At 48.4% G+C, this 14545-nt stretch overlaps 5 protein-coding genes across 5 annotated transcripts; 3 read left to right on the forward strand and 2 right to left on the reverse strand.

The window, feature by feature from the left end:
• Positions 1-795: 795 nt before the first annotated feature.
• On the forward strand, positions 796-1569 carry F5891DRAFT_956416 (RNA recognition motif 2-domain-containing protein; the record flags this gene model as incomplete). Its single annotated transcript, XM_041375405.1, has 4 exons — positions 796-907; positions 962-1046; positions 1096-1146; positions 1200-1569. The coding sequence occupies 4 exons, from the start codon at positions 796-798 to the stop codon at positions 1567-1569; spliced, it is 618 nt and encodes a 205-aa protein (XP_041223615.1).
• Positions 1570-2359: 790 nt separating this feature from the next.
• Positions 2360-7299, forward strand: F5891DRAFT_1045725 (ARM repeat-containing protein). Its single transcript, XM_041362258.1, has 19 exons — positions 2360-2582; positions 2642-2850; positions 2904-3164; positions 3214-3498; positions 3560-3687; positions 3743-4138; positions 4196-4397; positions 4447-4557; positions 4609-4680; positions 4734-4919; positions 4971-5051; positions 5102-5543; positions 5592-5749; positions 5802-5867; positions 5917-6010; positions 6066-6166; positions 6229-6531; positions 6587-6728; positions 6779-7299. Exons 1-19 carry the CDS (start codon positions 2489-2491, stop codon positions 6829-6831), a joined length of 3384 nt encoding a protein of 1127 aa, XP_041223616.1. The 5' UTR covers positions 2360-2488; the 3' UTR covers positions 6832-7299.
• On the reverse strand, positions 7300-9269 carry F5891DRAFT_1045729 (uncharacterized protein). The gene is made up of 2 exons (XM_041362259.1): positions 9104-9269; positions 7300-9048 (listed from the first exon to the last, which is right to left on the reverse strand). The coding sequence occupies exons 1-2, from the start codon at positions 9185-9187 to the stop codon at positions 7471-7473; spliced, it is 1662 nt and encodes a 553-aa protein (XP_041223617.1). The 5' UTR covers positions 9188-9269; the 3' UTR covers positions 7300-7470.
• Positions 9270-9346: 77 nt separating this feature from the next.
• F5891DRAFT_1045731 (uncharacterized protein) lies at positions 9347-12706 on the forward strand. Its single transcript, XM_041362260.1, has 11 exons — positions 9347-9762; positions 9821-9925; positions 9975-10106; positions 10158-10754; positions 10806-11045; positions 11101-11372; positions 11421-11530; positions 11583-11710; positions 11760-11947; positions 11997-12211; positions 12262-12706. The coding sequence occupies exons 1-11, from the start codon at positions 9394-9396 to the stop codon at positions 12402-12404; spliced, it is 2499 nt and encodes an 832-aa protein (XP_041223618.1). The 5' UTR covers positions 9347-9393; the 3' UTR covers positions 12405-12706.
• A 326-nt stretch (positions 12707-13032) lies between these two features.
• On the reverse strand, positions 13033-14519 carry F5891DRAFT_1191347 (uncharacterized protein; the record flags this gene model as incomplete). Its single annotated transcript, XM_041367440.1, has 4 exons — positions 13033-13182; positions 13247-13767; positions 13821-14027; positions 14081-14519. 4 exons carry the CDS (start codon positions 14517-14519, stop codon positions 13033-13035), a joined length of 1317 nt encoding a protein of 438 aa, XP_041223619.1.
• Between the last annotated feature and the right edge of the window lie 26 nt (positions 14520-14545).

Consider the following 14545-nt stretch of genomic DNA (forward strand, 5'->3'; position numbering starts at 1 on the left):
TTGAATGACGTCGGTGCAAGTGGGTATTATCCAGAGCGTGAGCAACCCGCTTTCGATTCCCGTGACAATATCGCTGGTAGTCAAGCGTTAAAAGACAGAAGGAGATCCACTGCGGGACCTCACGACATTCACCCCGTTCATCACTCTCACAGCCGCGGTGAATCCATTGACATCAACATCGTTGACAATTCCGCCCCCCAGGGACAGTACGGCAGGCGCAGTTCCAATCACCCATTCGATTCTACTCGCGGCCATTCTCATCAGAAGTTATTTGATGCAGATCACCGGAAGCATAGCATGTATGATCACGAGCAAGAAGTCGGTGATACTGCCGGCTTAACTGTAGCAGCGACGGGTACGGCACCACATCTGGCGACATATTACACGACGGAGTATTATCATGGTGCTCAATTCGATATGAACCAGCCACCTTGGGTAACATCACCTCCGGTCCCAAACCCTATCACTATGGCGATGCATCCTGCTCCTCCCCAATCTCCCATGTCGGCTCCACCCGTATATTGGGATGCCATGAGCGGTGGTTGGGTGACCTTCCAGTCGCACGGTGTTCTAGAACCATGGACCATGTACACATCCTCACCTTATTATCCGCAGCCATCGCACCCGGTAGCGGAATATTCCTTTCCATATGCTGCATCTTCTGCTCCGCTTCAGCCAGGTGCTGTTGTCACGCGCCCGCCATCGCTGACCCATTCCTCATCTCGCGCTCCGCCCGAGGGCAATCAATTGGACATCACAAAGATCGAACTCGGTGTCGATACACGGACCACCGTGATGGTCAAAAATATACCGAACAAAATGACAGACAAGGAACTTATCACGTACATCAACAAAGTATGTCCTCGGAGAATCGATTTTCTGTACCTGAGGATGGATTTCCAGAACGGTATGGTGTCTGCGGTTTTAACAGTTTCAGCGGATACTGATACAGTGAGTGCAGGGTGCAACGTTGGTTACGCCTTCGTCAATTTCATATCGGTGCAGGATTTGTTACGTTTCGCGAAGGCGCGTCTAAATGAGAAGTGGTAAGATGTGTACCATGCGGCGAATGACATGTGCTGACCTTATCATTAGGAACATATACTCGAGTGAGAAGGTACTTCAGATGAGCTATGCCAACTATCAGTACGTCTCGCTCCGCTTTCTTTGATGCTACTAAGTTGAGCCCTATGATATAGGGGAAAGGAAGCCCTCGTGGAGAAATTTAAGAACTCCTGCATCATGGATGAACGTGAGGAATGGCGTCCAAAGATATTCTTCTCCGATCCCGGGCCGAATCAGGGACTTTCGGAGGAGTTTCCAAAGCCTACACATATCCGGAGGAAGGAGCGCAGCTCGTACAATCGTGGCACGTTGTACCCTCCTGGTGTCAGCACCGGCGCAGGTCACTATAGGTATCTCAATACCGGAAACATTGGCAATCCTGTCTCGCGACACCCACCAACTCGTGTTTCTGGTGAGGACAGACGACGTCGACGTGGCGCTGACAGTGTTTCTTTCCCCTCCCTTGTCGGAGCTGAGGTTGAGGATGCCACGCGGTCTGGCTGAGACCGTGACAGGCTGTTATCTGCCTTCAAAGGCCTTCACGCCCTCATTGGAGGTAGCCGGTAACCCTTTTTGGGAGACTGGGGCGCGCGTCAGGGCCATGTCGTACGTTATCTTTTCACGTCGTTCCGACACATCCATCATGCGTGCCCATCCACGCATTACGTGTCATACCGATATTCTCCGAGTTATTTTATGCTTTAACGCTATTTGTTGTTTCCCCTGTGCGTCATTTATTCCATTCCCCCTCTCTCAGGTTTCGTTCATAGCCCTTTCCTATAATGTACTATTTATGCCGGCAGTCACTGTTGTTTTCGTTGCATTGTATTTCACGTTGCTTTCATCACATAGCTGTTGATTCAGAGTCTCCAATGACATGTATCGTGATTGCCAACTGTTTACATGGAAGTGGGGGTGAATGAGGGTGAAATTCAATCTGATCGCGTTGTATGACCTACTAGTGTCGGCGTAACGAAGGTGACAAGCGGACGCTTCTAGTCAAAATTTGGCACTAGTGATTTTTGAGCATCATCACGCTGTAAGTTCGTTGGTCCCTGGGCGTCAGCCTGCGGCCGCCGCTAGAATGCTACCTTTGGAAGTATCGCCGCAGCATGACCTTATTATTAGGCCTCCATACAGTTCGTCCGAGGCTACAATAAAAGAAGCTGACCTCCCCATAACGTTCTTTGGGCATTATTGCTAGAGGCTATTAGCACATTGATATTTGTGGCCGCTGTTGCCTAAGAAGTAATACAGTAGGTGAAAGACTCTCGGTGACCCGGAGCCTGCATGTGGCCTAGTAAGCACAACCAGCCAATGAGAAAGTACTCAGTCCTCAAAAGGCAATCAGGAGTTCGTTGCTGCTTCCGCTTAGACTTCAGTGCTGTACTCTGTTCGCCCTTCAGTGTATTATTGACAAGTAATGGATTCGGCACTCCTCAGAGTCGACGAAGAGAAGGCACGCCATGCTAAACGTGTAAAGCTTAGGGAGCTGAACGCTGCCATGGACATCCAAGGTGAGTCATGGCGATCGTTCATACCCGGAGGCATCTAATTATGATTTTATGAACAACAGTAGAGTTGTCTAGGCTGGACTCCACCTTGAAGCGCCACACTGGTTTGATCAAGCGCATGCGCCAGTCTCTTGGTGCTGATCATCGTGACCAAATCCTCAAGGACATAGACTCGTTGTCGCTGGAAAAGTACATCGACGAGATAGCTGGGGCCGCACTAGAAGGAATCATGAGATGCAAGACGGAGAAGGATATTTGGAGTGCTGTCGAGGTGAGAAGGAACTTCCATGGGCGCCGCATACATTAACCGCTCGACAATTTTAGGTTATTTCAGCTCTCCACAGACGCTTCCCCGCAGCATTTACTCCTTCTTTCATTTCATCATTGTCTACCGCACTTGCTGCCCCTTCTCGTGCAGCCCTCTCTGCGTTACCTCCTGAACAGCGGGAGAAGGAGGATTCTGCCCGAGTTTCTCGACAGCGTCCCCTTCTCCGTGTCTGTTCTGAGCTCGCATTAGTTGGAATCATTACTGATGGACAGAGGCGAAGTGGCGGTGAATGGATAATGAAAGTATTGAGGGAATTGGTAGGTTCTATATGAACTACTGCTTAGGGCATAACTGATGTCTGTCAAGCTGTCTAATGATCCAACCTTGTCATCTCTACCCCTTCTCTCCATATTTCTGAAGTCATACTCGAGACCCTATTTGGGCCTGACGCCTCCTCAGAGCAAGCAGATATCCGCTGAAACAGAACCTGGAACCTTGTCTTCAACAACTACGAACGCCACCCAAGGAGAATTCCCGACGCCCTTGCATGAGGACGAGGAACTCGTTGAACAAGAAATTCGTGATCGATTCAAGCGCATGTGCGAAGGTTATTTTGACAGCGTTTCCAAGAAACTCACCATAGAGCACAAGGTATGTATCTATATAAATATATGCAGGTTTTCTCCAGAAAAAATAATCCTCCATTTTGCAGCGCCTGCAAGATCAAGATCGTAGGAATCATGAAGCATATATCCGGTCTGGGGAGATCTTTGAGGATAGGCAACAAGCGTATGAGAAGATGACAAAAGGCTACGAGAAACTACTTGCAAGCTGCCAAACGTCGGTTTGGAACTAATCTTCCAGCGGTTACAACAGTTGATGTATCTGTTCTCAGACTCTCGGAACTGATGTACCTGCCCATGCCGTCATTGCCCACCGCGTCCCAGAAGTCGGATTCCATCCAAATTGGAGGAAATGCCGTCTCAGGCGATGAAGAAGATCCTCTCGCGAACTCTGGGGGTAAATGGGAGGATGAGGAAGAGCGTCGCTTCTTTGAGGACATCCAAGACCTAAAGGACTTTGTGCCAAAGTCAGTTTTGGGCATTGAGAGCGACGAGAAAGAAGATCAGGAGATCGCAGAAGAGAGAGAAAAGGTGGAGAAGGAGAAAGCAGATGCTGAAGCAAAGAAATTAGAAGAGGAATTGGAGGGCCTGAAATTGGACAGTGATCGAGTAAATGGAAGAAACGACGGTACCACCGAAGTTGAGATGCGCGAGGAAGAACCAGATGGGTGTGTCTGTCTATCTATTAGTCAATTCAAGATTGCAGGGTCACTTATACTGTTTAGTACAATCACACCGACACCGACGTCCCCGACTAAGGCCTCAAGTCCCCCATTGTCTCCTCAACTCGCTCCTCAGGGACCATCGCAGCTACTTACTGCTTTACTTGCACGCCTCCCCGATGCAACAAATCGTACCATGATTGACCAAGCTGCAATCGATTTCGCGTTTTTGAACTCCAAGGCGGCTAGGAAGAGACTTATAAAGGTCAGCAGTCAGGCCTGTTCCCAATCCAGATTGACTGAAAGTTCCGTAGTTCTTGGGTGCCGTGCCAAAGAATCGAACCGACTTGCTTCCTCATTATGCAAGGTTTGTAGCAACTTTGAACAGATATATGCCGGACATTGGTGCCGAGCTTGTGGCACTGGTGAGCTTTATCTCAGCTCGATAAGGTCCTACGTCACAGCTATTTTTTAAGCTGGATGAAGAATTCCGCTATTTGCAACGAAAGAAAAATGTGGTGAAAGAGCTTGCAGAGGTTCGCTTGAAGGTAAACCAATGATCTGCTCGCACTATTCCCCCTATGCTAATTAAGATGGAAAGAATATCTTATATTTGTCCAGCTTGACGAAGTTTCGTGTCGTGCCTTCTCATCTTGTCCTCCACATGTTCAAAGTATGCTTGGACGATTTTTCTGGAACGAACGTCGAAAACATCTCGATCCTCCTTGAAGGGTGCGGTCGCTTTTTATTGCGCAGTGACGAGACTAGGGAGAGATTTGGTACTATGGTCAGTTTACAATGCATACAGGCTGACAGTCGCTAAATGTTCTTGTTGCAGCTTGAGCTCATGAGGCGTAAGCAGAGCATGCAACACTTTGATCAAAGACAAATCCTTCTACTTGAAAACGCATATTATCAGGTCAGTTCGTTGCACTTGGCCGATCAACCTTACTCACACAAATGATGCAGTGTAACCCACCTGAACGAACGCCGAGACAACAGAAGGAGCGCACTCCTTTGGAACTTTTTATCCGCCATCTTATATATGACGTTCTAGCTAAAAAGACCATTGATAAGGTCCTTAAGCTCCTTCGCAAGCTTGATTGGGATGATCCAATTGTTCAACGCGCTCTGCATAAAGTTTTCACCAAACCTTGGAAAATCAAATATAGCAACGTCAATTTGTTGGCCATGCTGACATACGACCTCCAACGTTATCACCCTGCTTTCGCGATATCGGTTGTGGACCAGGTTCTCGAAGACATTCGAAGAGGCTTGGAACAGAACGTCTATAGCACGAACCAACGCCGTGTGGCCGCCATAAAATATCTGGGTGAACTCTATATCTACCGGCTGTTGGGGTCGATCCTAGTGTTTGATACATTGTGGTCGCTGGTCACATTCGGACATCGTCAGTGCATGACACGACTTGGATGCCTCAACTAACTCCTTTTCACAGCTGAAGGACATCCATTGCCCCGTCAGCCTTGCCCACTGGATATGCCTAACGATTTTTTCCGCGTTCGCCTCGTTTGCGTCCTGCTCGACACTGTTGGCATGTGCTTCGACCGAGGGACTCAGAAGCGGAAACTTGATAATTTCCTTGTTTTCTTCCAGGTAAAAGTTGCTAGATATCTCATCTGCGTCGGCTTACACCATGGCTTTGCAGTACTATATCTTATGCAAGGAAGATCTGCCCATGGACGTTGACTTTATGCTCTCTGATTCGATCGAGGTGAGTGAGTCTGCTTCGAACAGCACACCTGATCTCAATTTGCTTGCAGGCTATCCGGCCCAAGATGACGATGTATAAGACAATAGAGGAAGCCGCTGTAGCTGTCGATGATATGTTCAATGCTGCTTTGCAGAACGCTGGCTGTACGTTTGTTTGTCACTTTTTGTCGTGGGCACTCAACTCACACTTCGAAATAAGTATCAACTGGTGAGGATAGTGGCGAAGACAGCGACGAAGAAGGCGAACGGCCTCAACAACAAGACGAAGACGATGATGATACGACTGGTCAGGAATCTTCGGTAAGCGATAGCTTGGCTGAATCCTATCTGTGCAATAACCAAGATTTGACCGTGCCTCCTAGAACGAAGATCGAACAGCGTCACCTGACCCTGTTATCGTCCTATCCACACAAGAACATCTCGGACCATCTGAGGAAGCTGAAGCCGAATTTGAGAAAGAGCTTGCTAAGATTATTACAGATTCTTCAGCCGAGTCTAGAAAGGTTGACAAGAAGACAGCTTGGTGGGATTCTGCCGTTCTCGCCCCTAATTTGCGCAAGAAACGGGCTGACGAAGGTGATGTCGATGCTGGCGGCGACAACAAGCCAGACGGTGACGCCGTGATGCAGTTCACTGTTATTACTAAACGTGGCAGTAAGCAGCAGGTGCGCATCTGTCTTGAGCTTGACTATTCTGTCCTCACCGACGATGGAATGTTAGGGTCGCCATCTTCTTGTACCAGCCGAATCGGCGCTCGCCGTACACACACGATCTGCACAACTTCAAGACAAGGTAGAGCAGCAACATCTCAAACGTTTGGTCCTGGACTACGAGCAGAGAGAGGAAGCAGAAGAAATGAAAGGTTCGATCCACGGGATACAGATATTGCACAAACGTTAACGTGTGGTTTAGCTCTTGAAGTGCGCAACAGGGCTGGTGCAATCAAGATCCGCTATATCGGATAGCACTAACTATATCGTTTGTCGCATCAAGCCTCATCCACAGCCTAGATCGATGCATCGGCGGCGGCGCTCTTACGTAGCGACAGTTCGTGAACGAGTTTCATACCGCCTGAGTGGCATTCGGCCCAGTCATTCTCGCATGCATTGTGAAGCTGACCTGATGGTTCCCTTGGCTGTTCGCTCAGCCCGTGGCTACCATCTGTAAGCCTCATTACATTGGCTGAAACCACATAGTAGCCGCGTTTCTTGCTACACACCTTTTGTTTTTCTGTTCGGTTTCTATAATTTATTATCTGACATTCGTTAGTATTACGGAATTAGTTTTCGCGTATGTTTCAATGCAGTCAAGTGATTGATGTTCAGTCTATGTACTTGATCCTTGAAAAGCATTATAAACTACAATCATCTCTAACCTGATCCCCAGTATATACTTTCGCAGTACTCCGTGAATACACGATAGACATACTTCATTGCGCCCACTGCGTGCTTCCACCCCAAGAGGATTGCTTGTATCTCTTCTCGAGCCCTGAAATCGGTTTCAAGGTAGCTGCAGACTATCATTAGTATCTAAAGTAGTTTCTTGTCGCAAAGTGAATGAAGTCACTTTAAATTTTGGCACCGGTGCAGGCTCGACTCAGCTCATCAACGCCTTTGTTTGCCTTCTTTTTTCGTCATATACACGCAGCTAAACACTTTCACTTTTCCTCTGAACCATGGTAGCATCTCCGCTTCGATAAGAGGGCAACCATCTAATCGCAAGGACTCGATTTCGGCCCTGCATCCAGGCTGACCCCCATCTTCAGTAGCGGGCTGATCAGTGCGCAGGCGGGTCTTGACAAGGGAATAAGCATTTCTGGTGAGTAGATCACCACAGCTAGAGAGGTCGACATGTCTCAAGGAGGTGCACACGTCTTGATGCTGATCGTTCGGATGTGTACCGCAAATGAAGTCGAGTACTTCATTAACGATCCCCTGTATGCCTGATATTTGGAGGGTTTCCAATAAAGGCGCTCCGGTGATGATGACATTCAGCGATCTGGCGGTAGTAGTGCAGCTTCCAATCCGGAGCTCCCTCAAAGCCCGAAGAGAATTGGCGTGCGCAAATTCTAGCACGTCAGAGGAATGGCTAATGCTGAACAAGTGCAGGACTTGCAAATTAGGTGCGACGATGACGTGAGTAATCATAGAGACTGATGCAATGCTGAAGAGTTTTAAGCATTGGAGGTCGGAAAGTTCTACGCAGTCATCGCCACCTGACTCCATTGGGATTGAGACCAAATTAGAGAGCACAAGATTCTCCAGTGACTGATTGGCCGTCAGGGCCGGGAGTATCTCTATCCATCCTGCCTCGACAGTCATGGTTCTGAGCTGACGCACCCGACTCCACAGCCCGCCCATTGAAGGGGTAAAGTTGGCAACTTTCAGGGTATCTAGGTGAGAGGCTTCGAAGTCTGGCAAGAATCTCTCAAAACCCGGACACCCTGTGACATCCAGATGTTCGAGACGCGAAATGACTTCTGTCTTGGATAATTGGTGGAGCAGATCGTAGAGTCGGGAGAACAAGCTTCCAGGTGCTGCGAGAGAACGAAGACCACACCAAGACAATGACGAGAGTTCTGAGAGGATGGATGGCCAGTCCATCTCCGATATGTTATGGTGAAAAGAGAGATCCGATATGCGTGTCTGAGCTCGTTCCATCCATAATCGTACCTTTCTAGTGGGACGGTTCTTCGAAACCACCAGCGTCTGCCAAAGTGAAGGAGTCTTAATAGCTATGCCGCGCCAATGTTTGCAGACATGTGACAGCTTGAGAATCTGTGCATGGTCTGTAGCAACCACGAGGCCAAGGATCTCTGCAAAGATTTCCACAGGTAACTTGCCGATGTGATATGCTGTCTTTGCAATGCGCGCTCGCCTTCTTTCGTCAGCAGCCTTCAAGGCATTGGTTGCTTGTGACTTCAGTGCATTGAGTTCCTGATGGCGCTGTGTATCGTCTGATTTGATACGCTCGAGAGCAAGGTCAATCATCTTGATGGCCGCCTCGTCCTTGTTAAGCGCATGAAATAGACGTGCTGAGCGAGCATAGCCTTGCCAACGATCTGGAGCAGTATCCACAACTTTCTTCGCGTCAAGGAGAGCAGCTTTATTGTTCCCGAGCTTTTCATGCACGGCGGCACGAGAGTCATAAACAATGAAGGAATCACAGCCAAGTAAAATGGCCTTCACTCTGGATTAGTATGGCCAACTGGACAGAGGATGCGATTGACAGACATACTTCATCGAAGAGCACAAGGGCTTCAGAATGTTTATTTCTCCTGAAGTTAGAAACACCCTGCTGAAAGCTTGCTTTCCAAGACATGTCTGTATTACGACAGGTGGCAGTCAAATAAGATAATCAATGGGGTCTGTGGTGCACCGTGCAGTTATTTGCTGCAAGTGAGAGTCAAGAGCGCGTCACCAAACGCGTCGCGTCTGTTTGGTGATGTGCCACTTGAAATGGCAACTCTTTCTCACACGACGCGTCCACTCGATGAGGACGAGGACAAGGTCCAGAGTTCGTTATTCATGTTCGACTCCGATGAAGACTTCCCCGATGACTTCGTCCTGGATGATCAAACGCTGGCCATCCTTGACAAGGAGGAGTCCAGGTTTGAGGAGTCCAGACGTGTTGACGAGCCCGACTTAGAGGACCTGCCACCTCCAGCGAAGCGGCAAAAACTGGACACAGGTCCTCGGCAGGATTTCAGTGCTTTCAGTCGCTCTCCTGATGATACCGAAGATTTACCGGACATCACGCTGTGCGGTGATGACACGTACAAAGTTGAACTGCCGCAACAGTCTATCATATCGGCCCCTCAAGCTACATCTAATGTGAACCCATCTCTTATAGCATTGGAAAGGCATCTGGCTTGCTTGCGAAAGCAAAAGAACGAGGTTTGATGCCTTGCATTCTAAATGAGTAATGGATGTGGTAACAATAATACATGCCTAGCTTCACAAAGAGAAAGTGAGGCTGCAGGAAGAGTTGCGACACACGCTTTCTGCTAAACTCGCCAAAGAAGGGGAAGTTGTCATACTAAGGAAAAATATCGAGAAGGTAACTCACCATCAATCAGTCGCCTGAGGACTACTGAAAGCCTGATTAGATAGCTCAAGACCATGCAGCGCAAACAGCGAAGCTTAGGGCAGCCAAGGAGGAGTCGGAGGCCAAACAAACGCAGATGCAAAAAGAAATGAAAGAGGAGGCAGAACGCCTGAAGACATTATTTACTTTCAAGGTATGGATGAGTTTTATCTGCTCCCCTACAAGCTAAGGCTGTATTTGATAGCAACATGAAATAGAGACATCTACCCGAAAGTCTCCATGGTCTGCGCGCTCCAAGAAAGCCCCAATGGCACCTCTTGCGACTCCTGTACCTTTGTCTTTGCAGATGCAAAGGTGGGATGAAAGTGGAGCTGTGGCAGGCCCTTCGAGAATCATACAGGAGAGCCCTACCCGACCTCGCTTTGGCGAAATTGTAAATAATGAGCGTACGAGGAAACCAGCGGTTGAAACCCGAAATCTACCATCTGGATTCCAACTCTCTACAACCCCTACAAAGTCGCGGGTGACAGATCTCAGCAAAGGCAAAGGCAAGGCAACTGACTCAAACCAAAAGGGTCCGTCGCAAGTGCAATTCGACAGTGGTCCTCCGCCAGCGTCGTTTCATTTTGAAAGCACGCAGACGAATTTGTTCCAGGCGGCTCGGGATGATGGTTCTGGCGCGGCGGCGCAAGAGGACGTCTTCATGACCGATTCTAATGTGGATACAAACTTCTATTCGCAGGATGACGTTGAGATGACCGACGGAGCTCAGGATCAACAGATTCATGTCACTGTGGACGAGGAATCCGAAGAGGTGGATCCTCACAGGTGGATTTTGGATGTAAGTTTGTGCCACCCATTGTGCCCCGGCTTTCTGTAACAACCGGAATAGTTGCATCGGCTTGTCCTAATGCACATGGAACCGACTTGCAGGATGACTACATTTCATGCCTTGTTGGGAGTTTCACTGTCAATCGGACCCACATCGGATGCATATACTTCCGCATGTTCTCGTATACTGGACGTTCTCGCCAATGTACCCACTCAGGAACATCAAGCTTGGGAACTCGCAGCCCAAGCGATTTGTGGCGCTCTAATAGAAATGGCAGATATACTAGCCGTCTCTAATCATGTATGTGTTTCATATGTATTATGATCTATTCATGAATCATGGATGTCTCCTGCAGATAACGTCTTTAGCTGCCCTTTTTAGCCAGCTGACTCAAATCACGTACACTCTTCCAGCACCTCATCGATATCTCTTGGTGTATAAAGCCACGGATTCTGCAGAAGACAGGGTTCCTCGCATTCTTGCCGTGATATGTTCTGTTATTCAGGACCACATCAGTAAACTAGTAATTCACGATACCGAGAAATCGGAACTAGGTCTACTTGCCAAGGAGTCACTCGCACTACTGGAAGCCTTGTGTTGGAATACTCCGAGTGACTTGGAAAATATGTGAAGATGTCGCATTCCATAGTCAATCATGGCTGACGAACGCTATAGGCTAGCATTCGTACCTCGTTGCCCTTCTGTACTATCGATACTCTTGGATTCCTCTCGCCCGGTTTGGTTTCTTTTTCAAAGTACACGCATGCTTTCTCAGTTCTCAACTCGTGAGCATGACCTTCCTACCATAATCCTCCGTCTTTTTCAAATCATGTTTAGGACCTGTCCTTTTCCAACCCCTTTTATCATTTCCTGACACCGAGGGGCAATCACAAGACTATACTCGGCTTCCTCATGTCGAGCGAATGTGCTCTCTCTTGATCGATTCCAGTAGAACGAGCAACGAGGTACAAACGGTAGCATAATCCTTATCTGACCCTACTTACACTATGACAGGCCGATGGGATCAAGCGACACATCCTGACATTTTTTGCTATGCTCTCCGAGGCTCATCCAACTGCTCACACGATTATCATCGAGTCGCAATCCGTGATACCTTCGATCATTGTTTATTTATACGGGCTGTCAGCACCTGTGTGGCAAGGCGACGAGGCAATGGAGTCTGACCCCCAGGCTGCTTCAAGGTAACGAATTTTCTGCCTTAAATTGGCCACATTTATATTGTTTATTCAGAGTGATTCGACGGATGAACCAAACGACCTTTCTCTTGCACCATTTGATGTTTAAAGCCGAAACTCCCCTTAGATTGCGAGAGCGTCTAGAGCGCGCACCACGGCACTACAACGGTCTTGTACATCTTTTTGTTGTTACCATGGGACGTCTCAGTTTTGCTGATGTACCAGAGTGGGTGCAAGAGGAGGACAAACAGGACCTGGAAAGAGTTGCCGGTATGTTGCGAATTACATATTGTTCATGCTTCTAGCTAATAGTGACACAGGGCTTGCAAAGGATCTTTTGGAGTTGTTGATGGACGCGCCACAGATGGATGCTATATGGGCCACGTACCAAGAGGGGCCAGATGAAGAAATGGAAGATGATGAAGAGGTGGAAGCTCGACGGCTTGCTGCCAACATGATCTAGTGTATCAGTGTGAGAGGCTGTGTCATCTTCCTGCAATATACGTCTACCTGCGCATCTGTTGATTTGTTGGGGCAGTGGTGTTTATGGCCATGCCTTTAGCTTTGTGTTGTGTCGAATGATGCAGGGTTCATCTCAGCTAAGGAGGTATCCTGGCCACCTTGGTTCTACTCGAACACGGTTACTGTTTGTCTACATTAACCAAAACTTTTATGTAAGTCACGCGTTTTTGTGGTGGGACAGTGGGTGTGCATTAATGTTACTTATAAGACCAACTGGCCACACAAGTGTAGAAATGAACTTTGGTAATAAGTACTTTGATCAACTTTGAATAAGAGTGCAACGAGGCAGATCAGATATCGAGACTGAGGATCACTTCCGGACGAATATGCACCGCTCGATTTGCAGCTCCCCCCGAATGGCCCTTGCACAGGTATCTTTTTGCGTGTTACAGTGATTGGATGACATAAATTTTGATGTCTGTCTAACATTCCCATACTAATGCATCTTCAATTAAAACATAAACCTGAAACAGCCTTCAAGTCCGTTGATCAGGCAGCAGCGTTTGCCGGGGAAGTACCCAGAGACTTGAACTTTTCAGCAACTGATTCCAGACCACGGTTCGAGGAAATCAAGACCTCACCTCATGACAAAATTTCTTGCGCCATTGGAACGCCTTCTTATCTGCATAACTGGTTGCTTCTAATATCTGCGCTCGTTTCATAGCTAGAGCACAGGCTTCTGCGCGATATTTGACAGTCCAACGTCGTCTTAACTTTGCCTGAAGTAATCGTAATTCGTAAGACCCAAACGAGGGAGCCAGGTGTCTAAGTCGTGCAACGTACGGATGAGGAGTTGTTGGATCTGCCGGTTTCCACCACTGGCCGGCTGTCCACCGCCGTAGACTTGACCTCACCAGCACTTTCAAGCCACAGTTGCCAGAGACAGTCTTCCCAGTCGAGTGATCGAGATTGGAAAAGAGAAAAACGCTCGGTACACCATGTAGGATAGTCCTTAGGAAGAACAACAGGGGACATCGGGGCGAATGGATATGTCCTACGGCTATTGTTGCCTAGTACGAGAGGCTGCGGAGACGTCGACCGAATGATGGAGCTATACAAATTACTCGAGAGGTGCAAAGGCAAACCATCCGGGAACAGGACAACTCGATCAGTAGGCGCCAAGAGACGAGCAACGTTTAAATAGGCATTGGCAGATCCTCCAAAAGAAGATGAAACTTGGAGTACATGCAACGACAGACCGAATGAGGCGTGCATATCAGGGAGGCTCATAAGCTCTGGAAACCTTTTCAGCACGGTTAGATGGTCCGTTGGAGCCGACGTCACGACGACCAGAGACATAGGACCTATAAAACCGTAAACGATGGCGCTCCATCACAAAAGACTGAGTCCAAATCACCCGACCAGGCTGTGAGTGAGCTGATGGTGTCGTGCAGCTTGTCCTCTTCAGTCCACAGGCAAGCGGTGAGGTCACTGTCAACTGACGAATGAGTAGCCAGGATGAAGGTCTCCAGATGACCAGGGGACGTATTGGGAAACGCGATGGACATTCGCTGCTGAACCGATACATTTGAGAGAGGGGAAACATGGTACAATGTGTCCGAGTCTGGCACGTCTGCATCTTAGAAAACGAGTATTCCAATATCCTTAGCAACGTACTTGGGCTATGACCCATGTGTGGGCGGCCAGCTGCAACAGCACCTTGCAAGGCGCTATGCATTTTGAAAGAGAGGAAGGTAACGCTCACGCAGCAGTACAGGGACAACAAAATCCGCAGCCTTCCTAGGTGTCCATAGCGGAAGCGGTGTAGGTCCTCGAGCAGGAACCCAGGGAAGTTGGTTATGAATCGCACAACACCAGACAACGGTCCTGGATGAGAAGAAGCTTCTACTACGCTTTGAAGGTAGGGTGATTGGCTCTTGTCGGTATGAACCGACGATTGGTTCTCAAGATGGACACTTGCCCCTTTAGCGTGACGGTGATGTGAACCAGCAGAAGATAAGTAGCTCTGGAAACTGCCCGAGCCTGAGAGAATTTGCGGGCCTTTGTTTAGTTGAGGAAGTGAAGTACTGGCACCGAGTTGGCTCGTAGGTTCCATTCCTGCAGTCGCGTCTTGCAAGCGTG

The sequence above is a fragment of the Suillus fuscotomentosus genome, assembly GCF_016647785.1.
Source record: "Suillus fuscotomentosus strain FC203 chromosome Unknown F5891scaffold_42, whole genome shotgun sequence".
In the NCBI taxonomy this organism is placed as follows: domain Eukaryota; kingdom Fungi; phylum Basidiomycota; class Agaricomycetes; order Boletales; family Suillaceae; genus Suillus; species Suillus fuscotomentosus.

Coding starts and splice junctions, on each gene's coding strand:
- F5891DRAFT_1045731 (XM_041362260.1), top strand. CDS start 9,394: ATGTTCGACTCCGATGAAGACTTCCCCGATGACTTCGTCCTGGATGAT. Junction 11,711..11,759: donor CCAGTAGAACGAGCAACGAG/GTACAAACGGTA, acceptor ACACTATGACAG/GCCGATGGGATCAAGCGACA. Junction 12,212..12,261: donor GGACCTGGAAAGAGTTGCCG/GTATGTTGCGAA, acceptor ATAGTGACACAG/GGCTTGCAAAGGATCTTTTG.
- F5891DRAFT_1045725 (XM_041362258.1), top strand. CDS start 2,489: ATGGATTCGGCACTCCTCAGAGTCGACGAAGAGAAGGCACGCCATGCT. Junction 4,920..4,970: donor GGGAGAGATTTGGTACTATG/GTCAGTTTACAA, acceptor TTCTTGTTGCAG/CTTGAGCTCATGAGGCGTAA. Junction 5,868..5,916: donor TGCTCTCTGATTCGATCGAG/GTGAGTGAGTCT, acceptor ATTTGCTTGCAG/GCTATCCGGCCCAAGATGAC.
- F5891DRAFT_1045729 (XM_041362259.1), bottom strand. CDS start 9,187: ATGTCTTGGAAAGCAAGCTTTCAGCAGGGTGTTTCTAACTTCAGGAGA. Junction 9,049..9,103: donor CCCTTGTGCTCTTCGATGAA/GTATGTCTGTCA, acceptor TCCAGAGTGAAG/GCCATTTTACTTGGCTGTGA.